The sequence below is a fragment of the Triticum dicoccoides genome, chromosome 3B (assembly GCF_002162155.2).
Source record: "Triticum dicoccoides isolate Atlit2015 ecotype Zavitan chromosome 3B, WEW_v2.0, whole genome shotgun sequence".
Classification (NCBI taxonomy): Eukaryota; Viridiplantae; Streptophyta; class Magnoliopsida; order Poales; family Poaceae; genus Triticum; species Triticum dicoccoides.
Window position 1 is genome coordinate 96,010,836 of NC_041385.1, and position 16,898 is coordinate 96,027,733.

The 16,898-nt window shown below is 44.9% G+C and overlaps 2 protein-coding genes across 2 annotated transcripts in view; both read right to left on the bottom strand.

Annotated features, from left to right (window-relative positions):
* The window catches only part of LOC119274981, an 11,430-nt gene extending 4,637 nt beyond the window's left edge, over window positions 1-6,793 (bottom strand). The window contains exons 1-9 of the mRNA XM_037555747.1: window positions 6,672-6,793; window positions 6,525-6,582; window positions 5,070-5,210; window positions 4,499-4,753; window positions 4,181-4,318; window positions 3,804-4,103; window positions 3,496-3,666; window positions 1,369-3,147; window positions 774-969 (exon numbers count right to left, since the gene is read on the bottom strand). Coding sequence (XP_037411644.1) covers window positions 774-969; window positions 1,369-3,147; window positions 3,496-3,666; window positions 3,804-4,103; window positions 4,181-4,318; window positions 4,499-4,723 — 2,809 coding nt within the window. The 5' untranslated portion in view covers window positions 4,724-4,753; window positions 5,070-5,210; window positions 6,525-6,582; window positions 6,672-6,793. The remainder of the gene's footprint in view (window positions 1-773; window positions 970-1,368; window positions 3,148-3,495; window positions 3,667-3,803; window positions 4,104-4,180; window positions 4,319-4,498; window positions 4,754-5,069; window positions 5,211-6,524; window positions 6,583-6,671) is intronic.
* Window positions 6,794-7,372: 579 nt separating this feature from the next.
* On the bottom strand, window positions 7,373-9,402 carry LOC119274982 (dehydration-responsive element-binding protein 2A-like). The gene is made up of 2 exons (XM_037555748.1): window positions 9,043-9,402; window positions 7,373-8,330 (listed from the first exon to the last, which is right to left on the bottom strand). Exons 1-2 carry the CDS (start codon window positions 9,090-9,092, stop codon window positions 7,616-7,618), a joined length of 765 nt encoding a protein of 254 aa, XP_037411645.1. The 5' UTR covers window positions 9,093-9,402; the 3' UTR covers window positions 7,373-7,615.
* Between the last annotated feature and the right edge of the window lie 7,496 nt (window positions 9,403-16,898).

Genomic DNA, 16,898 nt, shown 5'->3' on the forward strand with positions numbered 1-16,898 from the left:
CCGCGGGCGCGCACGGCAGCTCAGACCAAGCGGCGGTATAAATTCCATCCAATTCCAGGCTCACCCCTCCAGAATCACCAAACTCTAGCCAGTTCGGAGGCGGTGGAGCTAGAGTTGGAGCCATGGTGAGGGAGGTTGCTATGTTCTTCCGTCACATTTTTTACATTTCATTTCTTGTATTTGGATGAACATATGAATGAATCAAATTTGGAGTACTAGTATCATAAACCATTTCTAAGTTCCACCTCAAAATTATGAAAAAAAAAATCAAAATCTGAATGGAACCACTACTCTTCTTTCTAAATGTTTCACCACAAAAGAATGTTCTTGACCAAGAACTTACTGAGTGCAATCGATATAATCTCGGATGGAATTCATCCTAAGCATTTCTTGAACAAAAATGTTCTTCAAAAATATCATCAACAAAGATAACAAGGAAAATAATGAAGGATACAATTAAACAGATTACAAACACATATAATTTCGGATGCAACTAAACAAATTAGAACAGAATTCGGATGCAGCTAAAACATTTTCATTTTTGTTCAATAAAATTCTGGTGCCTTTGCCTCTATAGGTATTAAAGTTGCAGCTTGTAAATGTAAGATACACACAAATCTTGGAACATTGTACACTGTTGGATGGTTGGATAACCCCCATGTAGTAGTGGGAAAACCAAACTCCCAGAACACTATCTGTAACTTGATACTAGTAAAGATTAGTTGCATACTTCATCACACAAAAAGAAAGGGAACAACAAAATTAGTTAATACCTTGAGCTGCAGATGATGGTGCAACTTCCCCTAGAAAATCTTGAGCTGGTGATTTGTTTACAGAAGCTTCCTTGTAGCTATCAACAAGTCCCATCTGGCTGTGAGGTAAAGTGGGATCTTCTTTTTGGAGTAATGAGTAATACTTTCTGTTCACATTTTCTATTTCCCGGTAACGCTCTATTTGAAGTTGTGATATCTGTCAAAAAATAGATGTGAAGCCAAAGAACACATGAGAAATCTCACGACTAGCATAAGCAAATGAGCAAAATGCATCAACAGTACTTAAACTTGAGCTGTATGCGCACTTTAGTCACTGTACTTTGAAAACCTCAAGTTATGGTTGCTAAAGACGTTCGAGAGGCCTATCTACGGTCACTGGTTCTGGTACCGTAAGTATTTCGGTGAGTTGGCATACGTATGATATGAGCGGCATTTGACCGTAGGTGGGCTCTTCGAGCATCTTCAGTGACCATAAATTGAGGGTTCCACAATACTACAGTAACCAAAGTGTGCTCATGGAACAAGTTTTGAGTACCATAAATGCATTTTACTCTAACAAATTTACAGTAGAACATAGAAAAAATTAAATGCAAACCTTCTGTTCATGGGCTTCTCTAAGCAAATTGATGTGATGTTTGTACATTTTCGACATATCTTCCTGTGGCTGGTCACTAGCAGATAGGACTTGGTTGAGCTCTTCCTCGAAAAAAAGGAGTTGGCTGAGCTGCTCAGGACCAGGTGATGTATTTCGCTGAAATCCTGTTTGGCTCCTGCCTTCAGAGTGTGCTCTTTCAAGAGGGACATGATGCATTACGGTTGATGATTGCATTTCAGGGTGCAAATTCTGAAGTGCCCTGGTGCCTAATGTACTTGTTCCTTCTGCTTCTGCAGGCCGATCATGTACTGTGGCTGATTGTTGTATTTCAGACTGCAGCTGATCAGTTGTCACCATGCCCAAAGTGCCTGCTGGTTCTTCTCCTGCGTGCAGATCCAATGAAGGTTCTACACTTTGACGAGCATTCATACTTCCTAGCAAAGGCATGCCAGACAGATCAGTCTTTTCAAATAAAACATCCTGCATTGAGGTTGATGGTTGCATTTCAGGCTGCGAACCGTGGGCTGCTAATGCGCCCAGTATACCTCCCCATTCTGCCTCTGTAGGTTGATACTGCATTGACTGTAAACATGTCGTGGCCTCCATGCCAGGAATACCTGCTGGCACTGCTTCTGCAGGTGGATGGGGCAAGGTTGCTAAACTTTGTTGGGCAGGCAGAGTTCTCAATTGTTGCATATGCATGCTCGATCCACATATCTGAGTTGCTCCAATTCTCAGGATTTGTTTATGCTGTGAGTGTGTCACTAAATTTGATATCTCAGCTTGTTGCTTATGAATGATATTATTTTCTCTCAAAGAGAAGACATCATCCACTAAATCAATTCTTCTCTCCACAGCCATGTTGGGAAATACATCAACTGACACATGGCATTCTCTTTGCTGTGTGACAGACACATGACATTCTCTTTGCTGTGTGACTGACACATTGGTAGCTTCATCAGTTTCTTCGGCAGCAACTTGGGCTGGTTCTTCTATGTTCTGTAGCATTCCATTGATTGACTGTGTTAGCTCAGATATATAGCTCCAACAAGGAGATTTTCCATCCAGTAAATTTAACCAAAATACAGATGGATCCCCATCCAGCATAGACATTCCCTCCTTTTCACCAATTACAGTAATGCTTCTTGAATAAAACTCCCCACTCATATTAGCTTTCGATATGTACACACTGTTTATTTTGGAGCTGTCTTCTGTATTTGTGGGTAATTTTGTTACGAACTCTAATATCACTTCATCCATAAAACTGGTGCCCCTTTCAGAATGCTTGCTTAAATACCTATCTTGCATAAGCTCATCAAATCTGGTGAAGAGAAATTGTGCACCCCAACTGAGTAAGGAATGGCTTGAAGTGTGCATTACATCCTGGATGTTATTATCAATAAGCCTGCCCTGCTTTGCAAGCACAAAGCTGTTCTCCTCAACTGTGAAAGGAGTATACAATCGGAAAATGCTCACATACTTAAGTTGTGACTCTATGTTGATTCTTTGAAGAGCTTTCAGGTCATTAGATGGGTTCCAGACGCTGCTATATATGATGACTGCATCAACTGATAGTAGCTTAATGCTTGGGAGGCATGCACGACTTTCAATCAGTAAAACAAATCTCCCCTTGGTCTTGTCATTGAACATATCAATTGCCGCCTGTTTACTTGACATCACCGCACCACATTTGACACGTTCATAAGACTCAGGGCCAAATCTATGACACACAACACCTTCCAGAATGTCACCCATTGGGTTTGCACCTGCTCCACCAGACTGCCATAGTACAAAAAAAGTATTAAAAGCACAATGAGCTCAGAGAAAATAAGGTTTGTCATTGAAGTCGCAGATTAAAGATGAACATCAAGAGAATAATTCAAAAAAGAAATGAGAACATTGACAGATACTTAAGGGGTCAAGTTCACACCAGTATGTAAAGAGTGCCTATACACAGCGAGAGGAAACCATTCAAGTGTGTATCACATAAAATAAATAGGGAGGTCAGATATTGTGTACATTATTCTTTTCTTTTTCTTTTTGAATTGATTGTATACATTATTCTTGCCAAAGAATCGCCCATCATATAGGACATAAGTAAAGGAGGGCAGTGCTTGAGTATCTCACCTGAAAAAGAACAATGACTCTCAACCTCCTGTTGCTGATCTCTTTAAGCATTTTGTCAAGAAGTAGTAGCTTGCCGCTTGCATGCACTCCAATATCTACTGTTTCAGTCATATCAGGATTGTTGACAGGTGAAGCTTCCAGACATTCACGGAGGTAAGGGTGATTACAGCACTGTTACATAACGATAATAACAGATCAAAGTTAGTGACAGTGTCAATACGGTACCTTCACAGAAAAAGGTAGCAATGTAGATAGCATAAAGGTTGTCTATTTATTGCCATGCAAGCATGAATCGTTGCAAAGCTAACCTTTGAGAGAGACAAGAGAATGTCCCGAAGAGCTTCAACACTATTAGCTTTCTTCCTAGACTGGAGGACAGATGAATTTGAAAGCAGAATGGAACAATAGACACCTAGCTGCACTTGTGAAATGTAAGCAGGAACCCAGTGCTCTAGAAATTTTGAAGAATCTTCTTTGCGCTCATATGCAATATGATGTGCAAATCTTCTTTTTAACATCTCAAGGGCATCAGCAGTGTCAACATAGCCACTATTATCTTTCTGTCCTGATTTAAGGAAAGCTAGCATGTCCATGTACTCAGGGATATCCTGCAAAACAGCAAGATTTGGCAAGGCTTGTTTGCAGTACAGAAACAACCATACAGAGCAGAGCTGTTGATAAGTACCTCAATTGGGGAGCTCACAAGCAACACTCTAAAACCAGTACAAAGTTGCTTCAGCTGTTCCAGATATTTTAGAGCCAAGTGTTGATAATAATCAACTATGATTGCCTCCCAACCAATACGTGCAATAGGCTCAATGTCCTGTGTTATGGGGCAGAGAGATCACAATTAAATGGAAACATAAACTTAAAAGATGAGCTACAGCCTAGAGGACCAGTAATGACAACAAGAATATGATATGAAGGTGCAATTTCTACGGTCTTAATGTGTAAGCAGCACTACTAATTGTGCTAAGAACAACAGAGGACTCTTAGGACTTGCCTCTAAGATAGCCTCAGGATGGGATAAGAGAACTTGTGACGTTATGTGGCTTCCATTCTCGTTGAACTCCTGAGCTTGAATCAACTTGAGCATGTCTGCCCGCCCATCATGCACAACAACATTGATATGTGGTGCTAATTTATTGAACTGAACCTCCCATAAGGAGAGAGAAGCAGTAGTAGTGACAATCAGAAAAGGTTGGCGAGCATCAGCCAACACAACCATTGAGAATAAGATGGTCTTTAATATATGTTCCTGCATGATAGCGTTGATAAATGAATTAAAAACTGTTCGTTTTGGGTAAAATTTGCCACAGCTCAACTTAGGAAATGTGTGGCTTGCCACAGAAGTGAAAAGAATGAAGCTACAGAGTTGCAAAAGTTGGGAAAAGTGTGGCTGCCATTTTTTGTGTAAGATTGTACATCTCACCATGCAAATTTCTGAAACTACTTATTTTAGGGGATTTCTAGAACTACAAAACAAGAATTCAGGTGGAAAGCTCAGAAAGAAGAACAAAGCCTCTTCTTTTGTCAGAAGTACCTTTTTGTGTAAGACTGAAAGTAGTTCCTACCTTATCATCAACAAGAACAGAGCCATGAGATTTAGACCAGGACTCCAGGAGCTTGTTGGCAGAATATAAATGGTCATTGTCAAAATCAGGATGGTACCCATCTGGCAGTCTCTGAAGTTTCTGAACCGGGCATTGCTTAACCTGTAAAGTCCAGTAATTATATGTACAAAAAACATTAGTCTTATTTTACAGATTGTGTTAAGGAGAAAAAAAGGGCAGTTCCACAAACATGCATCAGTCTTCACCACACATACATAACAAACAGAGTAAGAACGGACTCACAAACATGCATCAGTCAATGTTGTGATAATTCAACAACGATACGAGGAATTCACGTGTGAAAGAAAAAATATGGTGCAGTGAATGTACTTAGCAGTTAGCAGACCAGTTACACTAATTTTATGTTTTTAAAGTTCCAATGACTAGTACAACCACATCTTAAACAGGCATGGAATCTAATTATCACAAGATGACATACTAACATGTAGGTAACACAAATACCATAATGGTTATGCTTTATAGCATAGAGATTAAGTCCACTTTACAACCCCCAACTAACCACATGTAGGTAACACAAAGCAGCCATCTATTTCCACTTTAAACCAACGTTAACTTATCCCCCCCCCCACTCCCCCTCAACTCGATAACCGGTTAGAATACAACCTCGAACTGTCGATATCAGTTAAATTACCGCCCTAAAATGATTGGTTGGTGGTTCTGCGTGACTTGAAATCCAATTTGAGTATTTGACTAGTCAGAGCTGATGTGGCATCCACTTGAGCACCAGCATGTCCGTTGTGTGCTCACCAGAAGGTTTTGGTGTCAGATTTTGTTCTGCTTTCCGGTTTGGTAGTTCAGGGGGTACATTAAACCATCTGGTTAGTTGGTTGTAAAGTGGACTTATCACTTATAGCATATCACGAAGATGTAATTCACATAATGAACTATAAAACTAAAAACTTACAAAGAGTAACAGCATATATCACAAAAGTTACTATGTCCTGTTACGCCTTTGTTTTTGTGGAAGTAGATGGCTGCTTTGGTGCTTCACGGTTGTTCTCGTATTTCTTTTTAAGTTCATCAGCCTCAAACGTATATAAAACAGGGTAATGTTTCACCAGACAGGATCACCTTTAATTGTCTCGAAGCTGGATGTTCTTTCTGAATGCTAATGGGTCCGCCATCTCCAAGCATGCTCTTGTGCTAACACAACATCGAAATAGTATTATGATAGAAAATGTAAAACCCCACTTCCATTTTTGGACAATGGGGATACATCTCCGGTCTCTACACGCCAGAGAATGGACACAACACACAACCATGAACCCAACTCACGTTGATGCATAAAAATGAGAGAGCACATGGTGAATAAAGGATAGGGGACAAGGGAGCAGATGTAAGTTGGAAGTTGCTGAAGGAAACAACGTCTAACTATATTATACTTCAGAGTGATACCTGTTCGGAATAAATAGTTGGAATCGGCTCACTTCTTAACGATGATGAACTACTTTGTCTGCAAAATAAGGTTAACACAGAATAAACATGTATTTCAAGTGCATGGTCAATATCAAATAAACAGCAACACAGTGACGAATAAAGCACCTTGTATGGCCAGTGGATTGACCTCTGTCTTCCACTGCGAGGCTGCTTTCAGCCACTCTGTTTTGTGGGCACAGATCAGTAAGTTTGTGTGGCTGCACCTGCAACGATCGACAAGAAAGAAGTTAGTCTTTACCATTGTTTTTAAATGGTCCTAGAGGACAAGGGCACTGACTGCTGTGTAGCGGCTGCTGCAGTGCCGCTATAGCCTTCCAAGCTTTGGCTGCTTCCTGCAGATTCCATGACAGGTACTCAAATGTGTACCGTCCATTCACCAAACAGGATGGCGTCATGTTTGTCCGCGATGTGCACAGAGACAATTTCTGATGAAAGGTCTGCCGTGAAGCACTCAGAATGACTATGGACTGGATATCCCAGTCGAGATTTGATTAACCTACTGGCTTAACACACAAAGGACCTCTTACAGTAAGACACGACGGCTTGAATGCAGCGTGCATGCAACTTTTCGTTGCAAAGTTCCATAACAATTATGTACTACTTCCAATGATTGAATGGCAGTAGTAGTGGAATGCTACTAACTACTAACAGTTTACTGAACTTTCTACAGTAATTCAATATATAGTAACACCTGCAGAAATATGACTTCCTAATATGCCTCAATTTAATGCCAACCCTAAGCGCTATCCCGAGTTCCTACCAGCCATTTTCAAGAGCTAACTCGAGTTCAGCCAAACAAATAAGACAAGATATCAACAGAGTAAGCTCATTAAATATGGACTCAACTTTTACCATAGTACATGAACTCAACGCACAGGACAACTTCTTGTACCCGTTGACTTATGGTATAAAGCTATTCTCTCCAGTAAGATGAAAACCATAAGTGACTACAAAGCTTCGGGTTGCAGATAATTTGAAGTATTTCCTAGCAGCTAGAATGAAAGTTATCCCTATTGCTCCGCATGACTACAACCCTCATAGCTAAAACCCTAATATGAGAAAAGACTAAACCCATCATCACCATCTTGGTACTCTTCATGTGCTTCCATTTTTACATCAGCACTCAATTCCACAATTATCATGTCAAGAACTTCCTCGACGTTGAAGTAATCATAACTTACATTCGCTTCTTTATGTAAAGCCTTCCCTTTTGGTTGGGATACTTCCAGGGTCTTGTGCTCCTCATGGGTACTTCTCAAATCATTGCTCACTTCTTTTTTCACCTTATGTGCCACGGTCCCTGCAGACTCAGACTCATCCTTCCCATCAGAAGGATGTGATGCGGCAGTTGCCCCATTAGACATCAGCAATGGAGGTGCCAGCGTGCAACCAGAGCTGGCATCTGGGGACTGCTCTGAGAAGTTGACACGTGCTTTGGCGCCATACATTGCCCTTGCCGCATCATCATATGCACGTGCAGCTTCGACTGCGGTAGGGAATGAACCAAGCCACAGCCGGTTGCCACGGTTGGGCTCACGGATCTCAGCAACCCATTTGCCCCACGTCCTCTGCCTCACACCGCGGTAAGCGCAGTTTGAATTCTCTGGACCTCCTTTCCCTGCCATGCACCCTTTCTTGGAACCCTTGGCCGGTGCTTTCCGGGATCCATTCTCTTGCAGGAGCTTCTGGTTTTCCTCCTTCCACTTCTTGATGGTTTCAGCAACCGAATCAGGACCAGTGCTTCTCCTGCGCACTTTCTTCTTCCTGTTCATCAAGGCAATCCATATCACAAGGTGAAACCACGTTGAAACAAAAAACATAAGCAGTCAGAGTCATATAAATCTTTCTCAGAGAAAAAAAAGTCGTATAAATCTAAAACAAACCAAAGCAGGGCTATCCTTGTTTCCTTGGTGGAAAAAAGTCAAGGAGATTATTATCACTCGGGTTGGGTACCAACCGCAATCGAGCCCCGAAGATATATTTTTATGATGCTGTGCACCAGCAATCGTACCGCCATGGCATGGGCAACCCCGGACCACCGCCATGGGCATGGCGCCGCATGGGGAACTTCTGCATCCAATTCAGAGGACGGCGCCGCCTCACCCGACCTAACACCGACAGTTCGCCACGCACCGCTCTAAATCTCGGCGAACTCCAATCACCGACCGAGAAGGCGGAGGAAACCATAATTCTATAGCCGGCGGAAACCCGGTGAACCGAACTGAAGGGCAGCCGCCGACCTAGGGCGACCACCGCCGACCTACGACTAGTCCGACACGCGCCGCGGTAACAGGAAACGAGCAGCGGATAGCTGCTTTAGATGGGCATGTTTCACAGTACCGACCAACCGCGGAAGCACGCGCAAATTCCATGTCGCGGCGACGGCGCGCCGCCGCCGCCTCAGCAATGCCCATAGATTCGAGAGAAACGCGGCGGGGATAGAGGTGGAGGTGGAGAGGGTGGTTCCGACGCTCACCTTTCCTGCCCGGGGCAGTCTCCTTCCCGCTTGCTACCCCCGGTCTCCATCGAGCGAGAAGAGGGACGAGAGAGATCTCCTCTCGCTTCGGCTGCTCTCCCCTCGCCGCCTCCGCGGCCTCTCCCTTATCCCGGCGGCGCCACCAACCAGATCTCCCGCGGCCGGCCGGCGGTGGCACCCGCGCCGGATCTCTCCCCGCCTCGCCTCGCCTCGCCTCAGCTCCGCATGCAGCCCGCGCTGTCGGCCGGTGTCGGTCGGTGCTCCCCGCTCTCCCACCCCGCTGCCGCCGCCTTGGTTTTGACGTGGGGTGCGGGGGCAGGGGCGGGGGGTGGGGTGGGGTGGGGTGGGTCAACACGAGTGGCACGGCCGTCACCCGCTCTCTCCCCGCGTTTTAACTGGGGCGGTGCCTGTGCTGCGCTGGCCGCCTCTACAGCACAGCGGTGGCTCTCCTCCCGTGCCAGTATGCCACCACGGCCAGTAAAGGCAAGTCGTAACCTGCTTGCAGGCAGCCTTCCAAACGGACGGACACGCCGACTCGATCCCTCCTGGATTCGCTGCGATATAGGAGTATCACCGTCGGGCGCCGATTTCAAATTTCGTTTCCGCCGTTTTCCTTTTGATGAAAAGAGGGAGCGGGAGAGGCTGATCTCAACATTTTTCGTGTGATGTTGCCACTATGTAGGGTTTGTTTGGAATGCTGTCTGGAGCTGCCCTATCAATTTTCGGCATCGGTGCACGTGGACCTCCGCCGACTTTTCAGTAGTTGGTTCAGCTTTTACGCCACGTGTGTCGGTGAAACCGATGATGTAAATTCCTTCGTCAAATTATTGGCGCGCCCGAGTTTGTGGGGTTGGCGTGGGCGCCGATCCAAATAGACATGTATCTTTCTTCCCGCCGAGGGAAGGCGGGCGGGAAAAGGTGACGTTGAAAATGGACAAGAGCATCGCTGGCAGTTGTCTTGATGTCAACAGATAGACACGCGGGGTTGCCGTTTGAGACCCCACGGTAGACGTCACACGTGGCTCTTGTTCGAGATCTCGTGATATAGACACGAGAGTATGTGCCTCGCTCTTGTGAGGATGTGAGCTCCCCGATAGATGTAGGGCCTACTCGGTACGTTGTCATTATCTAGATGATGTTTGATCATTAAACCTGGAAAGGGTATTTTTTTTCTATGAAAAGACTAACTGGCCCAATTCTTGGTAGGTACTCCCTTTTATAGTGATCTAAACGCTCTTATATTACTTTGCAGAGGGATTACTTATTAGGGGGGGAGGGCAACCACCGAATGAGCAATGATCTCTCGGTCCCACTTGATTCCTTCCTCGTGGGATGTTTTCTATTTACATTCCCCGCCTCTTAGAAAGAGCCACTGAACAATCGAACCAGACAAGTGCATGTAGCTCGACTGCATGGGTATAGTGTTCGGACGATCTATCTTGGCATGGCTGGTACCATGGTCAAAGTGGGCTTGTGAAAATCAGGTCTCTCCACACCATTTTTTCAGCATGGACCGGGAGCATGGGCGAACGTTTGAACCTCCACCAACTTTTCGATCGTCGGTTCAATTTCTACACACTACGTGTTGGCGAAACCAAGGATCTGAATTCCTCCTTGAAATTATTGGCACATCCATTTTTTGCGAGGGCGTTGTCAGCGTCATCCAAACAGACCTGTATCCTCTTCTCGTCGTGAGGAGACGGGGCGGAAAAAGGTGACATTGGGAATGGACACAACATCGGCATCAGTTGTCTTGTTGTCAAGAGATATGCACTAAGGCTTTCGTCTGATATCCAGTGGTGCATGACACGTGAGGCTCTTGTTTGAGGTCTCATGGTAGATGTAAGTGTACGTAGGTATAGTGTTCGGACGATCTATCTTGGCATGATTAGTATTGGTGCCATGGCCAGAGTGGGTTCATGATGAAATTAGGCATCTCCTTGCGAGGACATAAAAGATATGACCGTTTTTTGGCATTTTAAGATCTTGAGTTTTCTCGATGCTCATGTGGGATCACCTAATATAGAAATACATCACATGAGCACTTCACATCGTGAATTGGAACTTCGTTATATCATCACACGGTTTGTGTCAGATGGATATGTCTGGCCTTCAAAGAGAACCATTTGTAACTGAAGCAACGACAGAAGCAAAACGATGACAACAACATATTCCGCTAAAGAGGTTCAAAACACTGCCACCACTAAGCATCTATTTCCCCGTCCACTCATAGTGCAGATGCATAAGTTATGCTTCTAGTGGGGAACATTTCCACCTCCCCGCCATCTCGCTATATTGAGAAATTATTTTGAAGCCCTACAAAGTTGAAAGTAGATGCAATTTATGTGCTTGAGCGCACATCATCCCGTGAAAGTCATTTTAGGGTTTGAGGATATCTACATATATGATGAGACACAAGTGTTCATAAACCACCATAAATAGAACTGCATTGGTCGGACATTCCACTGGTGGAAAAAGGGCCTTTGGTCGCGGTTCGCAACTGCCATTAGTCGCGGTTGCGCAACCGCGACCGAACGGGCGCGACTAAAGGCCCCCCCCTTTAGTCGCGGTTGCTTAAGAACCGCGACTAAAGGCCCGTCCACGTGGGCGCCAGGTGGCCGTCGGGGCGGAGGACCTTTAGTCGCGGTTCTTCTGGCCAACCGCGACTAAAGGCCGCCGCAGGTTTAGGGTTTTAGCCCCCCCCCCCTTAAACATGTTTTCTGTTTAATTTGTATTGTTTTATTTCTTTTGTGCTTTATTTTAATTTTGAAGGAGTTTCATATATTCTACGGTACTACATACATGCATATGAATGTACAATTTCAAATAAATTTGAAATTAGAACCAAAAAGAATTCAAGAGGAATATACAATATATATTCAATATCATCGGATGACCATATACAATTTTGAACAAGTTTCCATACATGATTTAATGCATATAAAGTTCTACGTCCTCGTAATAGTGTTCTCCTTTAGGATGGAGGACTTCCCTGCTGAACCATCCAGCTAGTTCCTCTTGAAGTGGTCGGAAGCGAGCTTCTGGACTAAGCATCCACCGGAGGTTATTCCTCTGAGCATTGGTATCACTCGGAACCCGCTCAAAGGTGTATCTCCGGATCATCTCACAGACATAGTATCCACATAGATTGGTCTCCGGTGGCTGAATATCCCCAGCATTCTTAGCCTTTAACATTTTGAATTCTAGCTCTTTTTTGAATTCACCGACCTTTGTATCTACGAACCGTCTCCAAACCCTACGAGGCAAAGAAAATTAAATGAACAAGAGAGTTATTAATTAGTTACTTGATATTAGGAAATGAACGAAATAGGCCGATCGATATAGAGCGCAAATGAATGAAAATAATTACTTCTGCAGCATTCTTCTCATGCCGCCCCAAAGCTTTGGATCCATATTCACAGAGTCGTGGACGAAACATTCTGAGGTGTTAACTTTAATTACTAGCAGAATCCAGTGGAACCTGCGGACACGATACATGCACAGTACGTCATGCATAACTCATCGATTAGCCGGCCACATACCATGCATGGAGTAAACAAAAGAGAATGTGCTCAAGACAGAAACACTCACTCAAAATGGTAAGGAAATAGAATATCACTTTTGAGTTCCTGCTTTGTAAGAAACTGCCACAGGTCTGCCTCCACGTCGGCGGGGTAACGCTCCAACACATGTCCATTAAAGATGTGTGGGTCAATGAACCCAACATCATGGATGTTCCTTACTCTGCATTCCTTAATCTTCATTCTGCATGTATAATAGCGGACACAACAATATAGTTAGGACATATATATAGTGCAGGCAATATGAACGAGATGGGGTAGAAATTAATAAATCACTTACAGAACGTAGCAACTGATGATAGATTTATCGAGCTCGCGCAGATTGAAAAGCTGGAACAATTCACTCAGTTCAATTTGTACATAGTAATGTTTGAAGTGATGCTCATGTCTAACTTCCGCATAAATATATTCTTTGGCGTTTTTATTTTTTATGTAACCCTTGTACCATTTCAGCAGACCTTTCATTTGTGGAGGTAGATCATTTTCCTGCGCAGGCTCGACGAGAGGCCCATTCTTGACATATGTAATTACTACCTCCTTCACTGGCGCCTCATCAAGGCCTAACAGTTCACGAAGAGTAATACCTAAGTTGGCCGCTTGTTCTCTGGCACTCGTTACAGTCAATCCCTGTGCTGCCGCAGCTTGTATGATCTCGGGGGCATCCGGACAGAAGGCTTCCACTATAAGCGGGGCAATCGATTGTTTACTTTGTTCCCCGAGCTGGGCAACTTGTTTCCCGCTTTTTTTACTTTCGGCCTTCTCCCGCTCTTTGTTCTCCTTGAACATGAGTGCCTGCCTGCGAAGTTCACGTGCATAGTCGTTTGGCAGATTCTTCGCGGCTTGGGACGGTGTGCTCAAAAATGACTTAGCCCACTTCTTTTGCTCATCAGAAAATACTGGCTTGGGCTCGGGCTCTCTTTTCTTCTTGCAGTCCGCCTTCCATTTCTCCAAATCAGCAGCCGCGGCCGCGTCGACTTCCTCGGCACTACGTTCCCAAGGCCTTGTGGGGAGAGGCTTCAGTGATGGCTCCGGTACCTTTGTGGTCTTAGGTACATAAGGGTCCGGGTTAATAATCCAGGACTGCTTCTGCTTCTTTGCCGGAGGTGGATTGGGGGGCGGCGTCTGATCACCCGCCGGACGAGGACTGGGGGGCGGCGGCTGATCACCCGCCGGACGTTGTGGACTGGGGGGCGGCGTCGGCTGACGTGACGGAGGTGTAGGTGAACCGCCACCACCACCACCACCACCACCACCGCCACCGCCACCACCACCACCGTAGGGGGGTGGACTTGTTGTCCTTGGCGCCTCGCCTGGAAACTTGATAAACTTCTTTTGCCATAGAATGAAATGGCGCTTGACATCTCCAAGTGTTTTCTCCCCTTCAGGTGTAGCAATGTCAATCTCCAGGTCCTCAAACCCTTGGACTATGTCCTCCACCGTGACACGAGCATAGCCATCTTGAATGGGGTTGTTGTGGTGGAGTGCTCCAGGTAAACATGGTAAAGCACTGCCGATGGCTACCTTCATGGACATGTTCCCGATAGGATAATACAGATGACATTCTTTCATCTCCTTTATATCGTCCACGGGGTAGCGAGGAGGCTCCGGTGAAGTAATTTCGACCACCAGAGGCTCCAGTGCAGTAATTTCGACCACCAGAGGCTCCGGTGCAGTAATTTCGATCGTCGGTGCATCTGCACCAGCCGGTGGGGCCTCCGTGGAAGCCACGCTGCTTCTCCGCTGCTGGCTTCCGAGATCCGCTGGATGATCTTCATGCTGCACCCGAGCTGCATCTCTTTCGGCTACTAGTACACTCATGGTTTTCTTCATCACATCCATTTCCGATGCCAACCGCGCCACAACATCTGCTTCCCGATCCATCTTTCTCTTACGGCTTCTGTAACCGTACGGGTCATCGTTCTGGGGGAACCCTATTTTCCACGGAATGTGCCCCATGCCTCGTACACGTCCTCCGTGTTCAGGATTCCCGAGGGCTTTTGTCAGCGCGTCGTTCTCTCTGTTGAACTTGATCTTCCCCTGTTGAGCATCCCTCATTGCGTTAATAAGGGCTTGGGTGGGTTTAATTAATTTGCCCCGGTAAACACACTCCCCTGTCTCCGGGTTCAGCGTTCCCCCATGCCCGTACCACCAGCTTTTGGCCCTTGGGTCCCATCCCTCCGTACCTGGACGGATTCCTCGCGCCCTCAGCTCGTTCTCCATCTTCTCCCACCTAGGCTCCCAAAGGCGATACCCTCCTGGCCCCATAATATGATTGTACTCTTTCTTAGCTGCATTTTCCTTATTTTTTTCGATATTTGAATGAACTGCTCCGATTTCTTTTGCTTCACAAATTCTGGCCAATCATGTTTCAGTTTCTCATATTGTCCTTTGAAATCCGGAGTCTTGTTCTGCTTGACAAAGTCATGGGCTAGATTTTGCTTGAATTTCCGGAATGCGTCGGCCATCTTATGAAGAGCGAACTGTTTGACTAGCCTCCTCCTCTCCTTGTTTTCCTCAATCTTGTTACCCTCCTCATCGAATTTGTTGTATTCCGGAGGTAGAACGAAATGTTCCATAAGCTTCTTGAAGCAATCTTTTTTTGTTCTCTTATCGACAAAAGTGAAACCATCAATTCGTGCCTTCTTTGGCTCATTCCACTCCTGGACGGTGATCGAGACGTTGTCTCTAACAATGGCTCCGCATTGGCTGACAAACTTGGTGGCGTTCTTGCGGGGCTCCAGCGGCCTGCCGGTTGCACTGTCGACAACCTCGATGGTGCATGTTTCTCCTTGTTTCATCGTCTTGGTTGCGCCACGCTTTGACGACGTACTCGGTTGTTTCGACGATCCGGCCGAGGGCTAAAATAAGAAAGAGTCGCGCGCGTTAGTACACACATATTTATTCAAATCAGTTAGTTTGTATCACCAGAGGCTCAATGTATATATATACCTCGGCGCCGGAGGTGGTTGCTACTTCCATTTGAAGATCGTCGTTTATCGACGTTTGTTCGGCATCATCTTGCTGACGGCGCCCTTCATCTTCATCGTCAAGGTTCAGATAAGAAGAGATATCATCTTCTTCTTCTCCGGTCGGCACATATAGAATATCGCCGTTTATGATGCCGAACATATGTGCTTCACCGTCCGGATCATAGTTGTCCATAATCGGGTCAGCTCTATCGTCTGCCATTATGTCAGTCCTGAAAACATGTAGTAAAAACAAATTAATTAAGTGAAGAAGGGGGGCGGTGGCGGTGGCGGTGGCGAAAGGGCGGTGGCGAAAGGAGGGGGCGAGGAAGGGGTGGGAGAGGGTGTCGCGGTAGAGCGCGAGACGGGGCGGCAGACGACGGCGTCACGGAGAGGGGAGGCGAGGACAACACATTTATAACCCTCGCCGTCCCCTCTCGATCCCTAAAAAAACACCGCGCGCATCGCCGCCCCCCTCGCCGCCCCTCTCCGTATAAACAAATTGTCCGAACAGAGCTTGGAGTAGAGTGGCTAGGGTTTGGCCAGGGATGCGGATGGAGACGAATATATGTGGGGTCGGGATGGCCCATGTGCAGGGCGGGGGGTGCTGGCCACACTCTTTTTTCTTTTCTTTTTCATTTCATTTCATTTTTTCTTTTCCTGTTTTTATCGTTTTCATCTTTAAAACAATTCAGTATATCAAAATATAGCAATGAAAAAAGATATTTGAGAAATCATAAAATGTATGTGAATTCAAAAAAATGAATCATAAAATGTTCATGGATACAAAAACATTGTGATTTTGCAAAAAAAAAGGTTTTCAAAAAATGTTGATGATTTTGTGGAAAAAACAGGAATAAAAACATATTGTGTATTCAAAAAATGTTTAGGGATTTCAGAATAGTTCACGTATTTAATTTTTTCACTGATTCATGACATATTCGTGAATTTAAAAATTATTCGTGTATTTCAAAAAATTGATTTTATTAGACACAAAAAAATTCATCAAAACAAAAAAATATTAATGAATTCTAAAACATATTCTTTCTTCTTTCTTTCTTCTTTCTTTTTTTCTTCTTCCTTTTTTTTCTTCTTTCTTTTTTTCTTCTGTTGTTTTCTTCCTTTTTCTTTTTTTCTTTCTTTTTCCTTTTTTCTTCCTTTTTCTTGTTTTTCTTCTGTTTTTCTTTTGTTTTCTTCTTCCTTCTTTCTTCTTCTTCCTTTTTCCTTTTTCTTTCTTCTTCTTCTTCCTTTTTCTTCTTCCTTCTTCTTCTTCTGCCGGCGCGCGGAGGACGGCAGGCAGGGCCAGCGG

Coding starts and splice junctions, on each gene's coding strand:
- LOC119274982 (XM_037555748.1), bottom strand. CDS start 9,092: ATGGAGACCGGGGGTAGCAAGCGGGAAGGAGACTGCCCCGGGCAGGAA. Junction 8,331..9,042: donor GACTGCCCCGGGCAGGAAAG/GTGAGCGTCGGA, acceptor CTTGATGAACAG/GAAGAAGAAAGTGCGCAGGA.